Source organism: Hypanus sabinus, chromosome 1 (genome assembly GCF_030144855.1).
Source record: "Hypanus sabinus isolate sHypSab1 chromosome 1, sHypSab1.hap1, whole genome shotgun sequence".
Taxonomy (NCBI): domain Eukaryota; kingdom Metazoa; phylum Chordata; class Chondrichthyes; order Myliobatiformes; family Dasyatidae; genus Hypanus; species Hypanus sabinus.
Window position 1 is genome coordinate 8,455,168 of NC_082706.1, and position 19,435 is coordinate 8,474,602.

General features: G+C 49.2%; 1 protein-coding gene across 1 annotated transcript in view; it reads left to right on the forward strand.

Annotated features, from left to right (window-relative positions):
- Window positions 1–19,435, forward strand: part of LOC132391065 (zinc finger MIZ domain-containing protein 1-like) — a 258,401-nt gene that overhangs the window by 74,423 nt on the left and 164,543 nt on the right. The window contains exons 3-4 of the mRNA XM_059963774.1: window positions 3,763–3,876; window positions 11,182–11,287. Of these exons, the coding sequence (XP_059819757.1) occupies window positions 3,763–3,876; window positions 11,182–11,287 (220 nt within the window). The remainder of the gene's footprint in view (window positions 1–3,762; window positions 3,877–11,181; window positions 11,288–19,435) is intronic.

The window sequence follows — 19,435 nt, forward strand, 5'->3', positions numbered from 1 at the left end:
CCAGACAGCTCCATCACGGGCACAACCGTCCTCACCGTTGAGGACGAGAAGGTGACATCCATTGTGAAGGATATTGCCCATCCCTCAGTACTACGTCAGGGAGTCTGATGACCCGCACTGAACAATGCAGAAACGGCTCCTTCCCTTCCATCGTCAGATTACTGAACGGTCCGTGAAACCATGAACACAACATTGCTCTGACACTCTGCACGTTTTCTGTAACAAAGTACTTTTTAACGTTATGTACTGTACTGCTGACGTGAAGCAGCAAATTTCACGGCCTGTGTGCCGGTGAGAGAAACCTGGTTCTAATTCTGATTGGCCCTTCCTTTCTGACGTGGAAGTGGAAAGTGCTGGAAACACTCAGTGGAGTGGGTCGCGGAGACCACCATCTCATGGCACCAGCAGACAACGTTCAATCACGACTTACCACGCTCTCCTGTGTGGAGTCAACATGTTCTCCCTGTCATCCAGTGGGTTCCCCTGGGTGCTCCGGTTTTTCCCCAGGTCCCAAAGGTGTTCCAGTTGGTAGGTTACTTGGTGAGGTAAATTACTCCGGGTGTGGGAGTGAGTGGGTGGCAGAAACTGTGTGTTGGATTGGACTGGATAATTGTAATTTTCCTTATAGTTTAACTTACTAATGCTTGTTTGCATTTTATATCATCACCTTTCTGCATGTAAATGTTCAGTGTGTTTGCCAGTGAGTTACCTGAATGGGGCTCTCTGAGTGGTTGGTTCAAGCAATGGAATTTGAATGTAATGTCTGTTATCAGCAGTCTGGGAAAAGAGGGCCAGAGCATGTTGGTCATCTCCCCCCTCTCCCCACCCCGTCTCCCCCCCACCCCGTCTCCCCCCACCCCGTCTCCCCCCACCCCCTCTCTCTCCCACCCCCTCTCTCTCCCACCCCCTCTCTCTCCCACCCCCTCTCTCCTCCCCTCTCACTCCCCACCCACCCCCTCTCTCTCCCACCCCGTCTCCCCCACCCCGTCTCCCCCCACCCCGTCTCCCCCCACCCCATCTCCCCCCCCACCCCCTCTCTCCCCACCCCCTCTCTCCCCACCCCCTCTCTCCCCCACCCCCTCGCTCCCCCACCCCCTCTCTCTCCCACCCCCTCTCTCTCCCACCCCCTCTCTCTCCCACCCCCTCTCTCTCCCACCCCCCTCTCTCTCCCACCCCGTCTCCCCCCACCCCGTCTCCCCCCACCCCGTCTCCCCCCACCCCGTCTCCCCACCACCCCCTCTCTCCCCCACCCCCTCTCTCCCCCACCCCCTCTCTCCCCCACCCCCTCGCACCCCCACCCCCTCTCTCTCCCACCCCCCTCTCTCTCCCACCCCGTCTCCCCCACCCCGTCTCCCCCACCCCGTCTCCCCCACCCCGTCTCCCCCCCACACTCCCCCCCACCCCCCTCTCCCCCCAACCCCTCTCCCCCCAACCCCTCTCTCCCCCACCCCCTCTCCTCCCCCACCCCTCTCCTCCCACCCCTCTCTCTCCCACCCCCCTCTCTCCCACCCCCTCTCACCCACCCCACTCTCTCCCCACCCCTCTCTCTCCTCCCACCCCCCTCTCTCTCTCCCACCCCCTCTCTCCCACCCCTCTCACTCCCACCCCTCTCTCCCCACCCCTCTCTCTCCCACCCCTCTCTCTCCCACCCCTCTCTCTCCCACCCCCTCTCTCCCACCCCCTCTCTCCCACCCCCCTCTCCCACCCCCTCTCTCCCACCCCCTCTCTCCCACCCCCTCACTCCCACCCCCTCTCTCCCACCCCCTCTCTCCCACCCCCTCTCTCCCACCCCCCTCTCCCACCCCCCTCTCTCCCACCCCCTCTCTCCCACCCCCTCTCTCCCACCCCCTCTCTCCCACCCCCTCTCTCCCACCCCCTCTCTCCCACCCCCTCTCTCCCACCCCCTCTCTCCCACCCCTCTCCCCCACCCCCTCTCTCCCACCCCCCTCTCTCCCACCCCCTCTCTCCCACCCCCCTCTCTCCCACCCCCTCTCTCCCACCCCCTCTCTCTCCCACCCCCTCTCTCTCCCACCCCCTCTCTCTCCCACCCCCTCTCTCTCCCACCCCCTCTCTCTCCCACCCCCTCTCTCTCCCACCCCCTCTCTCTCCCACCCCCCTCTCTCTCCCACCCCTCTCTCTCTCCCACCTCCTCTCTCTCCCACCCCCTCTCTCTCCCACCCCTCTCTCTTCCACCCCCTCTCTCTCCCACCCCCTCTCTCTCCCACCCCCTCTCTCTCCCACCCCCTCTCTCTCCCACCCCCTCTCTCTCCCACCCCCTCTCTCTCCCACCCCCTCTCTCTCCACCCCCTCTCTCTCCCACCCCCTCTCTCTCCCACCCCCTCTCTCTCCCACCCCCTCTCTCCCACCCCCTCTCTCCCACCCCCTCTCTCTCCCACCCCCTCTCTCTCCCACCCCCCTCTCTCTCCCACCCCCTCTCTCCCACCCCCTCTCTCCCACCCCCTCTCTCCCACCCCCTCTCTCTCCCACCCCCTCTCTCTCCCACCCCCTCTCTCTCCCACCCCCCTCTCTCTCCCACCCCCCCTCTCTCCCACCCCCTCTCTCTCCCACCCCCCTCTCCCCCCACCCCCTCTCCCTTCCTCTCTCTCTCCCACCCTCTCTCTCTCTCCCACCCTCTCTCTCTCTCCCACCCTCTCTCTCTCTCCCACCCCCTCTCTCTCCCACCCCCTCTCTCTCCCACCCCCTCTCTCTCCCACCCCTCTCTCTCCCACCCCTCTCTCTCCCACCCCCTCTCTCTCCCACCCCCTCTCTCTCCCACCCCCTCTCTCTCCCACCCCCTCTCTCTCCCACCCCCCACCCCCTCTCACTCCCAACCCCCCCTCTCTCCCAACCCCCTCTCCCCCCTCTCTTCCCCCTTCCCTCCCAGAGTGCAGGTGCAACGCTTATAATTCTGTTTAATTTACAGCAGCGAATAAATCTTGTTTTAAGGATTTTTTTTTTTGCTGTGTTGTATAGATAATGAAAAGCCAGGAATAAGCCTCTGATTTGCTCAGTGTTAAGGAGAACTTATTTCTCAGCCTTTCCCAGGAGGAACAATTAAGTTCTGTCTGAACTCTCTGTTGGGGATTGGATACGAAAATGATCTGGGCCCAGAGGGATTGCTGGCTGTGTGTTCCAGAAACCAGAGGGATTGCTGGCCGTGTGTTCCAGAAACCAGAGGGATTGCTGGCCGTGTGTTCCAGAAACCAGAGGGATTGCTGGCCGTGTGTTCTAGAAACCAGAGGGATTGCTGGCCGTGTGTTCCAGAAACCAGAGGGATTGCTGGCTGTGTGTTCCAGAAACCAGAGGGATTGCTGGCCGTGTGTTCTAGAAACCAGAGGGATTGCTGGCTGTGTGTTCTAGAAACCAGAGGGATTGCTGGCCGTGTGTTCCAGAAACCAGAGGGATTGCTGGCTGTGCTATTCTAGAAACTGAACATGGTTGGCCCAATATCCATGAGTCTCTGAGTCTGGGGTCGAGGACATAGGCCCGGAGGTGCTGTACCCCAGGGTTGTGTGTATGTGTGTGTGTGTGTTTTTATTTGTCTTGTTTTATTGTTGTTTAGTTTGTTTTTGTTGTTGTTGATGCTTGTGTTGTTCTGAGCATCGTGAGGTACTATCTTGGTGACGGAATGTGTGAACAATTACCCCTGTCCCCTCGCCACCCAGCACATCCTGGTTGTTGATGCAAAACGATGCACTTCTCTGAAAGTGTAATAAATAAATGAACCTGAATCTCCTGATGTGATCTCCCTCTGTTCCACAGCATCTACAAAGCCCAGGCAGCTTCCAGACGGCAGCTCGGGAGCTTCTGGACTGGTGTGAAGATCCTCGTGCGTTCCAGAGGACCTTCGAGCAGAGTCTGATGGGATGTTTGTCGGTACGTCCCCTGATCCACAACTGGATAGCATTTAGCTAATTCATTCATTGCCACAGACGGCTATGGAGGGCGGGTCCTTGGATATATTTAAAGCAGAGGTTGGTAGTTTCTTGATTAGTCAGGGCGTCAAAAATCACAGCGAGAAGACAGGAGAATAAGGTTGAGAAGGAAGATAAATCAGTCATGACAGAATGGTGGAGCAAACTCGATGGGCCAAATGGCCTAGTTCTGCTCCTATATCTTGTGGTCACGGCAGGGTGGTTTCTTCATCAGGACTGGAAAGGAAGGGGGAAGATGAAGGGTCTTGGCCCAAAATGTCAGCTCATTATTCCTCTCCATGGATGCCTGACTTACTGAGTTCCTCCAGAGCTCCTCCTCTCTGATGGTAGTAATCTCCTGTACATCCTCTCTGATGGTAGTAATCTCCTGTACATCCTCTCTGATGGTAGTAATCTCCTGTACATCCTCTCTGATGGTAGTAATCTCCTGTACTTCCTCTCTGATGGTAGTAATCTCCTGTACTTCCTCTCTGATGGTAGTAATCTCCTGTACATCCTCTCTGATGGTAGTAATCTCCTGTACATCCTCTCTGATGGTAGTAATCTCCTGTACTTCCTCTCTGATGGTAGTAATCTCCTGTACTTCCTCTCTGATGGTAGTAATCTCCTGTACATCCTCTCTGATGGTAGTAATCTCCTGTACATCCTCTCTGATGGTAGTAATCTCCTGTACTTCCTCTCTGATGGTAATAATCTCCTGTACATCCTCTCTGATGGTAATAATCTCCTGTACATCCTCTCTGATGGTAGTAATCTCCTATACTTCCTCTCTGATGGTAGTAATCTCCTGTACTTCCTCTCTGATGGTAGTAATCTCCTGTACTTCCTCTCTGATGGTAGTAATCTCCTGTACATCCTCTCTGATGGTAATAATCTCCTGTACATCCTCTCTGATGGTAGTAATCTCCTGTACTTCCTCTCTGATGGTAATAATCTCCTGTACATCCTCTCTGATGGTAATAATCTCCTGTACATCCTCTCTGATGGTAGTAATCTCCTATACTTCCTCTCTGATGGTAGTAATCTCCTGTACTTCCTCTCTGATGGTAGTAATCTCCTGTACATCCTCTCTGATGGTAGTAATCTCCTGTACTTCCTCTCTGATGGTAGTAATCTCCTGTACATCCTCTCTGATGGTAGTAATCTCCTGTATCTTTCTCTGATGGTAGTAATCTCCTCTGTGATGGTAGTAATCTTCTCTCTGATGGTAGTAATCTTCTCTCTGACGGTATAGTAATCTCCTCAATGGTAGTAATCTCCTTCTCTGTGATGGGAGTAATTTGCTTCTCTCTGATAGTAATAATCTCCTCCTGTCTGATGGTAGTAATCTCCTGTGCCTCCTCCCCCTCCATCTCCTTATTTTGGCTTCTTCTCCCTTCCTTTTCAGTCCCAATAAACTTCCTCGGTCTAAAACATCAAATTTCATTCCTCTTAAAATCAAATTAAGTTTAATCATCATTCAGACGAGACCGCATTCATCTGGTGCCAAGGTGCAAAAACATATACGTGCATTCAAAATAACAAGAGAGGAAAAAAAGAACATAATCACAGAAGAAAACACATTCTCTTAGTCCAAGACCCTGAGCAAAAAGTCCCTGAAATTGATGTTTCCCAGGAGTCCAGCTTGTAATTCCACAGATCTACACACAGGTGGGCAGCACTGATGGGAGAGGCCACCTCTAAGCTGAGTACGGATGCCAGGCTACACCGCCTCCGGCATCTCCTACTCACCTGCACTGCGGCAGCAGGCGAGCCCGCAGCTTGAGGCTTGGTCCTTATTACAACCGAGGTGACACTGCTGCCTTGCCTTGTGTCTCCCGACCAAACGAGGGAAACAGGCCTGCAGCAATCAGTGTCCAACAGGGTCTTGCAATTGCAATAAAATTGCCCATGACTGTCACTCACGGTTTCCCTGCACGCTGCCTTCGCGCTCCAACTCCAGTGCTTTTAGTAGGCAGCAACACGGCCCGCACCCGCGTTAGCTCTTCCAAACCCAAACCGGCTCCTCTCGCAGCTTGGAGACCTGACTCTCCCATTGGGGCCCGACGGTCGGCCAGCCTCCCTCCCCTTTTCTGAATCGCTGGCCAGCTACTCCAAACAACGAGAAGCTCACTGATGCAGTGGCCCTGCTATACTCATTGTTATTGGACCTATGATCTAAAAAAAACACATTTCACAAAGAAAAGAGTGCCTTTGTTTGGCCCCCAGAGGCCCCTGCATCTGCACGTGCTCCCAGCCTACCACCATCTTACCCTTTGGAGATGCTGCCTGACCTGCTGAGCTCCTCCAGTGTCATGTGTGCGTCGTTCTTAGTTTTTTTCTCTTTTCTGGTTACAGACGAAAGGTCCCGAAAGTGAACCCAGTGACCCAGTTGTGTGCTTGTTCCATTTTCTATTTTGGTTCCCAAACCACGACTGGGCTTGTCGCTCTGTGGCTTTTCCTGCCTCGTCTGTGGCTTTTCCTGCCCTCTCCGTGCCGGTGTCTGGGCGGCAGTGGGGGTTACAGCAAGCAGGAGCCTGCTGTTGTGGTCTGTGCAGTTCTGTTTCCTGACCACCGAAACCTTGCTGGAATTAGGGTGCAGACATCCTCTTTCCCCAGCTGCTACAAAGCCAGGGAGTCCCAGCCCACATTGAGAAAACGTTTGACCGGGAGTAGGCCATTGAACCTGTTTCACCATTCAATAGGAATGTAGCTGATCTATAAAGCTTGCCCACATCCCATGGAGTCAATTGATCTCCAGCTGAAGGTGATCAGCTGTCTTAGTACCTAGTGCTCTAGAAAATCTGGCACGACTCAGCCAGTCGGACAGCAGGAAGGACATGGGCCATTGACATTTGAGGGTTGGGATTAGACCCGGCAGGAAAGAGCCGGTTTAAAAATGGGGGGGGGGGGAGTTGCGGTTTCTATTTCAGTTTCTGTCTTAATTCTGTGTCAGTGGTTTGTACTCCCGTCCCGTGGATACAATGCCAACTTCAGTTACCAAACCTGAACCAAATTTCCCCTCCACAAAGATGCTGCCTGCCCTGCTGAGATCCCCCAGCATTTCCTATGTGTTGTTTGTTTTCTCTTTCCTGCTTACAATAAAGAATGTGTACAGTATGCAACCCGAAACACTTAGTCTTCACAGCCATCCGCCCGGGGAACAGGACTCCATAAGAATGAATGACAGAAACACGTTAGAACCTCAAAGTACCCCCCCCCCACACACAACACGCATCAACCTCCTCCCGCCCACTTCAGCAGAAACCGTTGGCAACCTCCAGCCACCAAGCAACAGCAAAGCGCCAAAGAGAGACCATGATCTGCACTAAAAACTATTGTTTGCCCGAAGGTTTGACAAGCCAAAGGCTCCCTTTCTTTTTTACTAACGAGGGACAGAGAGATGTCACCCATTTCACAGTGAAAGGGGAGACTGACGGTTGCCGCGACAACGTTGCAGTCGGCCACCTCGCTTTTTATTCCGAGATTCTCCGACTGGAGAATAGGCAGCAAACTCGCCACCATCGAGAGAAAGCGAGAGTGAGTGTGACCGCTCGACTACAGAGACCTCCAACCATACACCCGCCGCAGCGAAATCCTGATGTTCCTTCTCCCGCGACACCTCGGTCAGCAAGACCGACATGGAATCGGGCGACCATAGGGTCGCACCCCAGAGGCGCCATCTTCCAAGCTGTGTCTGGAGAATGTCAGAAAGCAGTCAGCTGGCGAGCTCCAGGAGTGGGAACTCACCCGCCATAAAGAAAAAACCACGGACACCAGGGCCTTGATAGAACCCCAGCCACCTTGAAAAGGGAAGAAGGAGACACTCAAGAGAGGAATTAAAGCTGTTTCCGCAGATTAACTCAAAGAGGCAGCCACGGAGCAGTCTTAGCTCTGCCTACTATTTCAGGGTGCCTGAACAGTTTCGACTGACACTGTTTTGTGTGTGTTATGCTGTGGATTGTCAGCACCTGCTGAATCTGTTGTGTTCAGTAAATCTCTACTCCTTCGGGATCTTCCTCGCTTTCAGCTTTTCAAAACCTTTGCAGTCCTTCCATGTTCAGTCCAGCATTGATCTCATCCGTTTTACCCTCTTTCAATCTATTAATATGCCTCTGTAATATGATGCTTGTGTCCCACTGCTTACAGTGTTGCCTAGCCTTGTGTCATTGGCAGACTGATGATGTGGCTTCCTACTCCAGCCTGTGAGTCATTGATAAATACGGTGATTAGTTGCGGTCCCAGCAGAGTAACTAAGTGAGTCGCATTCAGCTAACGTTGTTATCTTCACTCTCTGTCTTCTGACCTTCAGGCAACCTGGTGCCCAGGTCCATTCCTTCTGGTGGACTTTGTTAACCTCTTCCTGGAAGCCCATTTAACTAACACCGCATGCATTCCTCTTCCCCCCCCCCCCCCACCCCGCAACACACAGAATGCTGGAGGATCTCAGCAGGTCAGGCAGCATCTATGGAGAGAAATAAAGGGTCAGCGTTTCATGCTGAGACCATTCATCATGACCGGAAGAGAAACTAGAATTCTTTCCCTGTTCTTTGAAAACACACATGACTGATCAGAATCAGGTTTATTATCACTGACATGTGATACGAAATCTGTTGTCTTGTGGCATGAAATCTATAAATAAATCCTGCAAGAAAAAGGAATGACGCTGTCACGTGGTCACCGACCATTCAGAAATCTGATGGCGGAGAGGAAGAAGCAGTTCTTGAAAGTTTGAGTGTGGGTCTTCAGGCTCCTGTACCTCCCCCCCCCCCCCACACGAAGAGGGCTTGTCGTGGGTGGTGAGGGTCCTTAATGATGGAGTCGCCATCTTTTGGAGATGTCCCTGATAGTGGGGAGGTTTGTTGCCCTTGATGATTCTGGCTGAGTTTACAATCTTCTGCAGCCTCTTTTAACCCCGGGCACTGGCGCCTCCATACCAGATGCTGATCCAAACAATCGGAGTTGCTCTCCACGGTACATCTGTAGAAATTTATGGAGTCTTTGGTGACGTACCAAATCTCCTCGAAACCCTAAAAAAAAACAGAGCTGCTGGCACGTCTCCTTTGTGATTGGGCCGAGGATAGATCCTCGGTGAGATGTTGACGTCCAGGAAATTGAAGCTGTTCACCCTTTCCAGTGCTGACCCCTCAGTGAGGACTGAGGACTGGCACGTTCTCCTCGCCAATGAGAAACGTAGAAACACAACGTCTACCAATCCTGTTGATCAGACAATTATCTCTCCTGTTCCCACATTGACCAATCCCACCTTGGTCTCCATTGCTCCTCGGTTGAGGCTAAACTCAACCTAGAGGAGGCACATATATATTGATTGATTGATTGAAACAGCATGGAATTGGGCCCCTTGCGTCATGCTGCACAGCAATTCCCCGATTTTAACCCTAGTCTAATCTCAGGATAATCTACAAATACCAATTAACCTTCCAATCGATACGTCTTTGGACTGTGGGAGGGAACTGGAGCACCTGGAGGAAACCGGAGCACCCGAAGGAAACCCACGCGGTCACGTGGAGAACATAGAAACATAGAAAATAGGTGCAGGAGTAGGCCATTCAGCCCTTCAAGCCTGCACCGCCATTCAGTATGATCATGGCTGATCATCCAACTCAGAACCCTGTACCTGCTTTCTCTCCATACCCCCTGATCCCTTTAGCCACAAGGGCCATATCTAACTTCCTCTTAAATATAGCCAATGAACCAGCCGCAACCGTTTCCTGTGGCAGAGAATTCCACAGATTCACCACTCTCTGTGTGAAAAAGTTTCTCCTCATCTCGGTCCTAAAAGGCTTCCCCTTTATCTTTAAACTGTGACCCCTCGTTCTGGACTTCCCCAACATCGGGAACAATCTTCCTGCATCTAGCCTGTCCAATCCCTTTAGAATTATATGCGTTTCAATAAGATCCCCCCTCAATCTTCTAAATTCCAGTGAGAACGTACAAACGCCTTACAGGGAGGGGCAGGAATTGAACCTGGGTTAGCTGTACTGTAAAGTGTTGTGCTAACAATGACGCTACCATGCCACCCTGGGTGGCCCACAGCTGGCAGTATGAACTCTCTGACTTCTGGTAACTGCTCCCATCTCCATCATTTCTCTAGCCCTTTCTGATCTACCTGGCCTGCCCCCCCCCCCATTTCCATGCCTGTTTCCCCTTCTGCCCCCTTTCTATCTGCCCATCACTCTCCCCACCGGTTCCCCTCCCCACCTCCCTCCCTTTATCCCATGGTCCGCCTTCCTCTCCTAATATGTTCCATCGGTTTCAACCCTATCTCCTCCCAGCCTCTGGCAGCATTACCACCTCCTGAGTCTCACGTGTCCGTCCACGGCCTCACCCGACCCCTCCCTTTCGCCTTTTTTGTAATTATCCCACCTCTCTGTTTCAGTTCAGGTGAAGGCCTCGACACAAACTGTCCACTTCCATCCACAGATGCTGCCCGACCTGCTGAGTTCCTCCGAGGTCTGTCGAGTTTCTCTCTAAATAAAACAAGCCCATCCTTTCTAATCAGAATCAGATTTATGAACATCAACATGCATCATGAAATCTGCTGTTTTGCAGCAACAGTACAGTGTGAAACACAAAAAAAATCACTGTAAGTTACAATAATAAATAATAGTGCAAAAATAAAGCAAAATAGTGAGGTAGGATTATGGATTCATGGACTGTTCAGAAACCCGATGGCAGAGGGGAAGAATCTGTCACTAAAATGTTCACTGTGTGTCTTCAGGCTCCTGTGCCTTTTCCCTGATGATCATCATCATTATATGCTGTGTTGTATGACCTGGGCGATCATGGTCTTTGACCATGATTGTTCTCGGCAAATTTTCTACAGAAGTGGTTTACCATTGCCTTCTTCTGGGCAGTGTCTTTACAAGACGGGTGAGCCCAGCCATTATCAATACCCTTCAGAGATTGTCTGCCCGGCGTCAGTGGTCACATAACCAGGACTTGTGATCTGTACCAGCTGCTCGTACGACCATCCACCACCTGCTCCCATGGCTTCACCTGACCCTGATTGGGGGCTAAGCAGGTGCTACACCTTGCCCAAGGGTGACCTGCAGGCTAGCGGAGGGAGGAGCACCTTACACCTCCTTTGGTAGAGACGTATCTCTGCCTCACCACCTAATGAGAAGAGAGCATGACAGATGTCACCTTATTGAGGCATCAGATGTCCTTGATGGTGGGGAGACTAGCGCTTGTGGTGCAGAAATCGCTTGTTGCTTGTTGATTTTGCTCCTTTTCTTTGCTGCAGGTTGTAAGCCATGTGTCGACCCAACAAGGCTTTGACTTGGAGCTTGGCTATCGGCTGCTGGCTGTCTGTGCTGCCCACAGGGAGAAATTCAGCCCAAAGTCGGCAGGTAAGGGTTGGTGCTGGAGGTGACCATCAACTCTGTGGCATGGTAATAAGAGGAGGGATATCAGAACCACCATCCCTGGTTGTTCCTTGAATTACATGCCGTAATCACACCAGCTGGGAAAATGGGCTGAAAATTGGCAGATGGAATTTAATACAGACATGTGTTACCAAGGTAGGACTTACACAGTGAATGGCCAGGCACTGAGGAGTGTGGAAGAACAGAGGGATCTAGGAATACAAATCCATAATTCCTTGAAAGAAGCGTCAAAGGTAGATGGAGTCGTGAAGAGAGATTTTGGTATACTGGCTTTCGTATGAGTACATGAGTTGGGATGTTATGTTGAAATTGCCTAAGGCGTTGGTGAGACCTAATTTGGAGTATTATGTGCAGCTTTGCTCACCTACCTGCAGGAATAAGATTGAATAAGTTTGAAAGAGTGCAGAGAAAATTTAGACTGAAAGACCATTAGACATAGGAGCAGAATTCAGCCCATCGAGTCTGCTCCGCCATTCTGATCCCAGATCCCACTCAACTCCATACACCTGCTTTCTCGTCATATCCTTTGATGCCCCGACTGATCAGGTAACTATCAATTTCCACCTTAAATAGGAGGGTACACCTCGTATACCCACCTCGTATGCCTTGGCCTCCAGCACAGTCTGTAGCAGAGCATTTCACAGATTCACTGTTCTTTGGCTAAAAATATTCCACCTTACTTCTGTTCTAAAAGATCACCCCTCATTTATGGGGCTGTCCTCTCTAGTTCTGGATACCCCCACCAAAGAAAACATTCTCTCCATATTCACCCTATCTACATTCAATAGGTTTCAATGAGATCCTCCCCCCCCCCCCCCAGCATTCTTCTAAATTCCTGTGAGTACAGGCCCAAAGCTGCCAAACGTTCCCCATATATTAACCCCTTCATTCCTGGAACCATCTCCGTGAACCTCCTCTGGACTCTCTCCAATGACAACACATCCTTTCTGAGACACGGAGCCCAAAACTGTCGACAATACTCCAAGTGTGGCCTGATTAGTGTCTGATAAAGACTCGGCATTATCTACTTGCTTTTATATTCTTTTCCCCTTGAAATATATGCCAACACTGCATTTGCCTTCTTTACCACAGTCTTAACCTGTAAGTTAACCTTCTTGGAGTCTTGCACAAGGATCCCTTAGTCCCTCTGAACCTCTGATGTTTGAATCTTCCCATTTAGGTAATAGTCCACACTATTGTTCCTTTTACCAAAGTGCATTATCATACATTTCCCAACACTGTATTCCATCTGCCACTGTTTTGCCAAGATTTCCAATTTGTCTAATGTAAATTCGATTGCAACATTCAAGAGAAGTTTGGATAAGTTCATGCGTGGGGGTGTGTGCTCCAGGTGTGGATCAATGGGTCTAGGCCATTGATGGGCAAACTTTTTGACTTGTGGGCCACAAAGGGTTCTAAAATTTGACAGGGGGCCGGACCAGGAGCAGATGGATGGAGTGTTTTGGTAATACACCTCATAAGAGAAAATAAAATATCATGGGATATGTAGCAAACATGTGCTTTAATTTCAATTGAAAATGAACAATTGCATTACAACAAAATATCTGTCTTTGAAGTCCCATGGTATTTAGCTATTTATTGAAATGATTTTTAAAACACTGAAAATTAAATGAATAAAATACAGCTTTTTATAATAGTAACAGTTATTATTTTAAAGCACTGAAAATTCTGTTATCCTTCAAGATATTATCATCATCACTCTCCTCCTGACTGTCTTTATTTCAAAAACGGTAGGAGATGCAGGTCTACTTGTCCTGCTCCTTCTTATTCAATTGTCCCCTGTGCCAAAACTCAACAACGACCAGCACAAAGACAGAACAATGACAGCGCGCCAGTATGCGGAGCACGTTATTTGATCTGGAGCGCATTTTTTATTTTGAGAACGTACGTGCACCTGCGCACTACTCATGTCCATCACTTAACAGAAATGACATGTAACATGTAAGGCTTATTGAAAAAAATATTTTAAAATGCATTTTTTACAGAACACAACGAAGAAAGTTATTTTTAATTTCAGTGGGAACAGTGTTGTTGGTCTCCCTTTTTAGCCAGCGCATCAAAGTCTGGATTTAGTTTTGTTGTGGCGATTCTCAGGATGGATCTGAGGTGTTGGTCAGTTAACTTGGATCTGTGGCTGGCTTTGTTGATGTTCATGACGCTGAACGCCTGTTCACACAAATAGGTCGAGCCGAACAAAGAGTAAAGCGCAAATGTGGAGTAATACGCTGCACCTCAACAAAGGTCAATGTATATATAGTGCGTCATCTATTGGGAAAACGCCAGAATTGCGGGGAAAAAACGTTAACAAGGTTTATTAATATAATTTCATCAAGTTCTGCGGGCCGGATTAAAAAGCTTAACGGGCCGCATATGGCCCGCGGGCCGCAGTTTGCCCATGCCTGGTCTAGACAGAATAACAGTTCAGCATCAACCGGATGGGCCAAAGGGTCTGCTTCTGTGCTGTAGTGCTATGTGACTTTCCGATACAGGCTGGCTGGGGTGGATGGTGTTCAGGGAGTAAGTGACTGCGCGGGGACGAAGGAGGACAATGAGCAGCAAGTGGAAGATGAAGCTCAATGTAGACAGCCTCGGTTTACGACAGGGTTCTGTTCCCGAACTGGTTTATGACCCGGACCTTTCATCAATGATCGAAGATGGTTGCGCGGGAGAGGATCATGGGAACGGCGGTGACGGGAGAGCACGGCTGCCAGCAGGACTCACTGACCCAGTTGGGCGAGCGGGTGAATTTGCTCAGGACTGCTCTGGTAAGTGTGAAAAGGGATGTTTCTCAGTCACTCATCAGGTCTAAACCTGTACTGGGGCAGAAGCCCGAAGTTGCACAACCATTCAGTCCTTGAACCAACTGGCACAACCCTAATCAGCATAACCACACCGTAGTCACATGGATTGCTTTGCCCTCCAACGGACTTTGATTTTTATTTGTTCTAATTGTGTTCTTTCTTGTAAAAAAAAAAGGTAGATGATTTGTATTTTTCTTGTGAACCCTTCTTATTGGATGCTCTGTGCTGGTGATGCTGCAGAAAGTAAGTTTTAAATGGCACCTGTGCACACGTGGTCTTGTAGCCGGCAGGTGGTGTAGTGGCATCAGCACCAGACTTTGAGGCAAATGGTCCTGGGTTCGAATCCGGCCGGCTCCTTGCATCCATGCTGGGTTGAGCAACTTGGCTTGCGGAAAGGAACGTTAACAATACATGTACATGCAGATCACAATTAACTTGACATTGTCTTTGACCCTGCTGATAGTCCCAGCAATTATCGTTCATCCAAACTGAGGAATCAGTCAGGAGAAAAGTATTTTGGGGGTATTTGCAAAGATGGAGGTTGAATGCCCTCCTGGGGGTGGTGGTAGAGGCAGGTACAATAGGGGTATTTAAGAAACTCCTTCAAGATGCACATCCTCCACACAACCTTTTGGTTGGGCTTGGAGGCTTGTGTGCCTCAATGACCTGGAGTATGTTGGTTGGAGACGGGGCTTTATGCTTTGGCTCTTGGTAGGGTCACCCATGCCAAACAGGTCAAAGGGTAGAGGCCAGGCTAAGAGCGGTCCACCGGTCCTCCAGCTTTTGTGGGGTTCAGCCCAGGGCTAACAACCCTGACTAGACAAACAAAACTGTTATGGAAACAGCAATGAAGAATCTTTCTACAGCTGAGTGTGACGGTATTCCTGAGTCTCCACCCGGGATTTGCATGACTGACAGTGGTGAAAACTGAGCAACTGACACAGTGAGGGAATCCCTGAACACTGCCAGAGATCGAGGACTTTCATTGCTGCACTAAACACCAGCAGCATAACGGGGAGCAAGTAGACAGGCGCATGGATGATAGAAAAATGGTTACGTAGGAGGGAAGGGTTAGATGGATCTTGGCAGATTAAAAAATCAGCACAACATTGTGGGCTGAAGGGCCTGTACTGCACTCTACTGTTCTTTTTCTTCCCCCTCTATACAGGACAGACAAGGTAAGGAGGTAGTTTTCCCAGCTTTCAGTGAACTGGAAGGATTTTAGATTTGGGGTCATGACATTAGGACCACTGCATGTGTGAGGGCTCCATCAACTAGCACATGTCTTGCTTTTAACACATCTTTCTGTGCGGAAGCATCAGAGCTGCTTTATGTGCTAACGGTGCTGTTTGGGACTTCACTCAGAGTCCTCTTTCTTTGGCACACCTCGTTAATGCAAATATCTTGTCAGCCAATCAGGTGGCTAAGCAGTGTCCACTGATAGATTCATCCTCTCTGCCAGAGTCTTACTCTCATTCATAAAATTCAGCTGTAGTGCTAACAGCAGAAGAGTATATTATTCACAGAAACGAAAACCAAAGGATCCAAAAGAAACTTAGAAAGAATATCCTCAGTAGCCACTGTATTAGGTGCCTCCTGTATGTTTGTGTTCTTCTGCTGCTGCAGCCCATCCACTTTAAGGTTCGATATGTTGTCCATTCAAAGATGCTCTTCTGCACACCACTGTTGTAACGTGTGGTTACTTGAGTTACTGTCGTCTTCCTGTCAGCTTGAACCAGTCTGGCCAACCTCCTCTGACCTCTCTCGTTAACAAGGCATTTTCGCTCACAGAACTGCTGCACACTGGATGTTTTTTGATTTTCGCACCGTTTTCTGTAAACTCTTTTAAAAAGAACTGTTGTCCTTGAAAATCCCAGGAGATCAGCAGTTTCTGAGATACTCAAACCACCCCATCTGGCACCAACAATCATTCCACAGACAAAGTCACTTAGATCACATTTCTTCCCCATTCTGGTGTTTGGTCTGAATAACATCTGAACTTTCTGACCATGTCTGCATGCTGTTGTGCGTTGAGTTGTTGCCATATGATTGGCTGATCAGATAGCTGCACTTACGAGCAGGTGCACAGGAGGCCATTGAGTGTATATTTTTCTTATTGTAATTTGTAGTATATTTTATGTATTGCAATGTAGTGCTGCCGCAAAAAACAGATTTCATTACCTGTGACAGTGATGCTAATCTTGATTCTGATTCTGAAATAATTGCCCACTGAGATCAAATGGAGCGACACACACAAAAAGTTGGAGGAACTCAGCAGACCAGGCAGCATCTATGGAGGGCAATAAACGGGCCGAAACCCTTTGGCAGAACTGGAGAAAAAAAGCTGAGGAACAGATCTGAAAGGTGGGGGGAGAGGAGAGAGAAATACCAGGCGATGGGTGAAACTTGGAGGGGGAAGGATGCAGCAAAGAGCTAGGAAGTTGACAGGTGAAAGAGACAGAAGGCCATGGAAGAAAGAAAACAGGTGGGAGGGGTGAGCACCAGAGGGAGGCAATGGGCAGGCAAGGAGATAACATGAGAGAGGGACAAGGGAATGGGAAATGGCAAAGGTGGGGGGGGGGGAGGCATTTACTGGAAGTTAGAGAATTCAATGTTCGTACCATCAGGTTAGAGGCTACCCAAACAGAATATAAGGTGTTGTTCCTCAAGTCACTTTATTGTCATTTCGACCATAACTGCCATGTACAGTACATAGTAAAAATGAGACAACCTTTTTCAGGACCATGGTGTTACATGACACAGTACAAAAACTAGACTGAACTACATAAAAAAAACACAACTACACTAGATTACAGACCTACCCAGGACTGCTTAAAGTGTGAGCATAAATCCCGAGCTACACATATCCTCCAACCTAAGTGTGGCCTTGTCCCGACAGCGGGGCAGGCCATGGATGGACTTGGTTGGATTCCACATAGTTAAGGCCATACTTAGGTTGGAGGATGCGTGTAGCTCGGGATTTCTGGTGTCTGCAGATTTTCTCTTGTTTGAGATCAAGTGGAGACTGGCTACTTTGCACACTGACACTCAGGACTGCGCTGAGCCGAGTCCACAACACAAACCAAAAGAAACCGCAGTGATTTGTGGAAACGGCTCAGCCAGCACTGGAACCAGCCTCCCTTCTGTGGACTTTGTGCAGACTTCAAAATGAGAATTAGATTTAATATCACTGGCAAATCACAGTTAAATTTAATATCACTGGCAAATCACAATTAGATTTAATATCACAGGTGCAATTTGTTGTTATGCAGCAACAATACAATGCAATATATTATTATCATCAGTTACAGTAAAAAGTATAGATATTAAAAAAAGTGAAATTAACTAAATAGTGCACAGAGAAAATAAAAGTAGAGTGTTTATGGGTTCAATGTTCACTCAAAAACCTCACCCAACCTGGACATTATCTCTCCTCTCTCTTCCCCTCCACCTTGTGCAGAAGGTTCAAAAATCTGGAAGCACTAGGTTTCAATGAGAGTTGCTATCTCACTGTTTTCAGAATATTGAATGGACATGATTGGACGACTGTTTGCCTCACAATCTACCTTGTTATGATCTTGCACTTTATTATATACAGTCCGCCCTCCTTATCCGTGGATTCAACCAACCGTGGATCGGGAAAACCCATAAGTTCTCTCTCCTGCACTCGTTGTTTGAGCATGTACAGACTATTTTTTTCTTGTCATTATTCCCTAAACAATACGGTATAACAACTATTTACATAGCATTTACATTGTATTAGATATTATAAGTAATCTAGAAATGACTTAAAAGTACAGGCAGTCCCCAGGTTATGAATGAGTTCCATTCCTGAGTCCATCTTTACGTCAGAACAGGTACATCTGGTATTATTTAGCGTCAGTTAGTCAAACGTTTTTCTTAGTATATAGTACATATTTTACCTTTCTATGCATATAAAACACTTAAAAAACATACGTATTTCAATAATTAAACCACTGCGTTGCTTAGTAATAATTGTAGCTTTCATTGGGGCAGGGCCTTTCACATGCTCCATTAAAATTGTTCTGATTGTTGACCAACAGTAGCCTAACGCTTTTCCAATGACGGATGGCGTTTCACCTCTTGCCGATCGCTTTACTACTTCCACCTTATTTTCAATCGTGATCGTGATTATTTTCGTGAACAGAAACACTGCGGATTCAGAGCTGCGCCGCCAGGTCCTAATGTCCACCACACATGTTAAATAATGTCTGGGGTTCCGCTGGGTCCTAAAGACCATCTCACTAAGTCAGGTTAAATAAGGGACTTGAGCATCTGCGTTTTTTGGTATCCGCGGGGGGGGTCTCAGAACCAATCTCCCGTGGTCAAGGAGGGCTGACTGTACATTGATCCTGCACACTTTGGATGTTTTTACACTGTATTCTGTTATTATTTTACCTCATTCTAGCTCAATACAATGAGATCACATTTGTAGGAACAGTGTGCAAGACGAGCTTTATGCTGTATCTTGGTTCATCTGACAGTAATAGTCCAATACCCACGCCAAAACTCCTCCAGGATGACCACAACCTTGTGGTAGGCTTGGAGGCTTGTGTGCTTCACTGACCCAGAGAGCTGTGTTGGCTGGAGTCAGGGCCTTGTGCTTTGGCTCTTGGTAGGGTCACCCATGTCAAACAGATCAAAGGGTCGAGGCCAGACTAAGAGAGGTCCACCCGACCTCCAGGTTTGGGGGTTCAGCTCAGGGCTAACAACCCTGCCTAGTAAATCAAAATTGTCATGGAAGCAGCACTGAAGAATCCTTTTGCATCTGAGTGTGATGGTAAGGACAGACAGAGTTGGAGGACCTTCATTGCTGTCCTAAATGCCAGTGGCAAGCTCAGATGAGGTGCCCTTCACAGCCCACTGTACCGATTCTCATGGACCCAGAGCTGTGCTGGGTGCAGGGTCTCTGAAGGCGCTGAGCCAGGGGCTGCACTCAGGTCTACATCCCTCCTCCCCACCCCAGAGGCTGGGACAAAAGGGATTTCCTGTTGTGATTCCCATCAGCCAGTCCTTGTCCGGCCCTCTACCTCTCTGTTTTTTTAAAAAGTGGACGAGTTCTCAGAGGGCACAGCTGGACAGAGAAGACACTTTGGTCTGTCTGATCCCTGACACCCTGAGCTGGCCTTCTGTCACAAGCGTTCAAAGCCTGTGATCTGTTCAGACCTTCCAGGGGAGGTGGTTGTGAGTGTTTATAGAGCCTGTACCTACGTAGTCTGTCTAATCAAACGGAGTCAGCCTTATATGGTGTGATATGCATTCTGCCCTC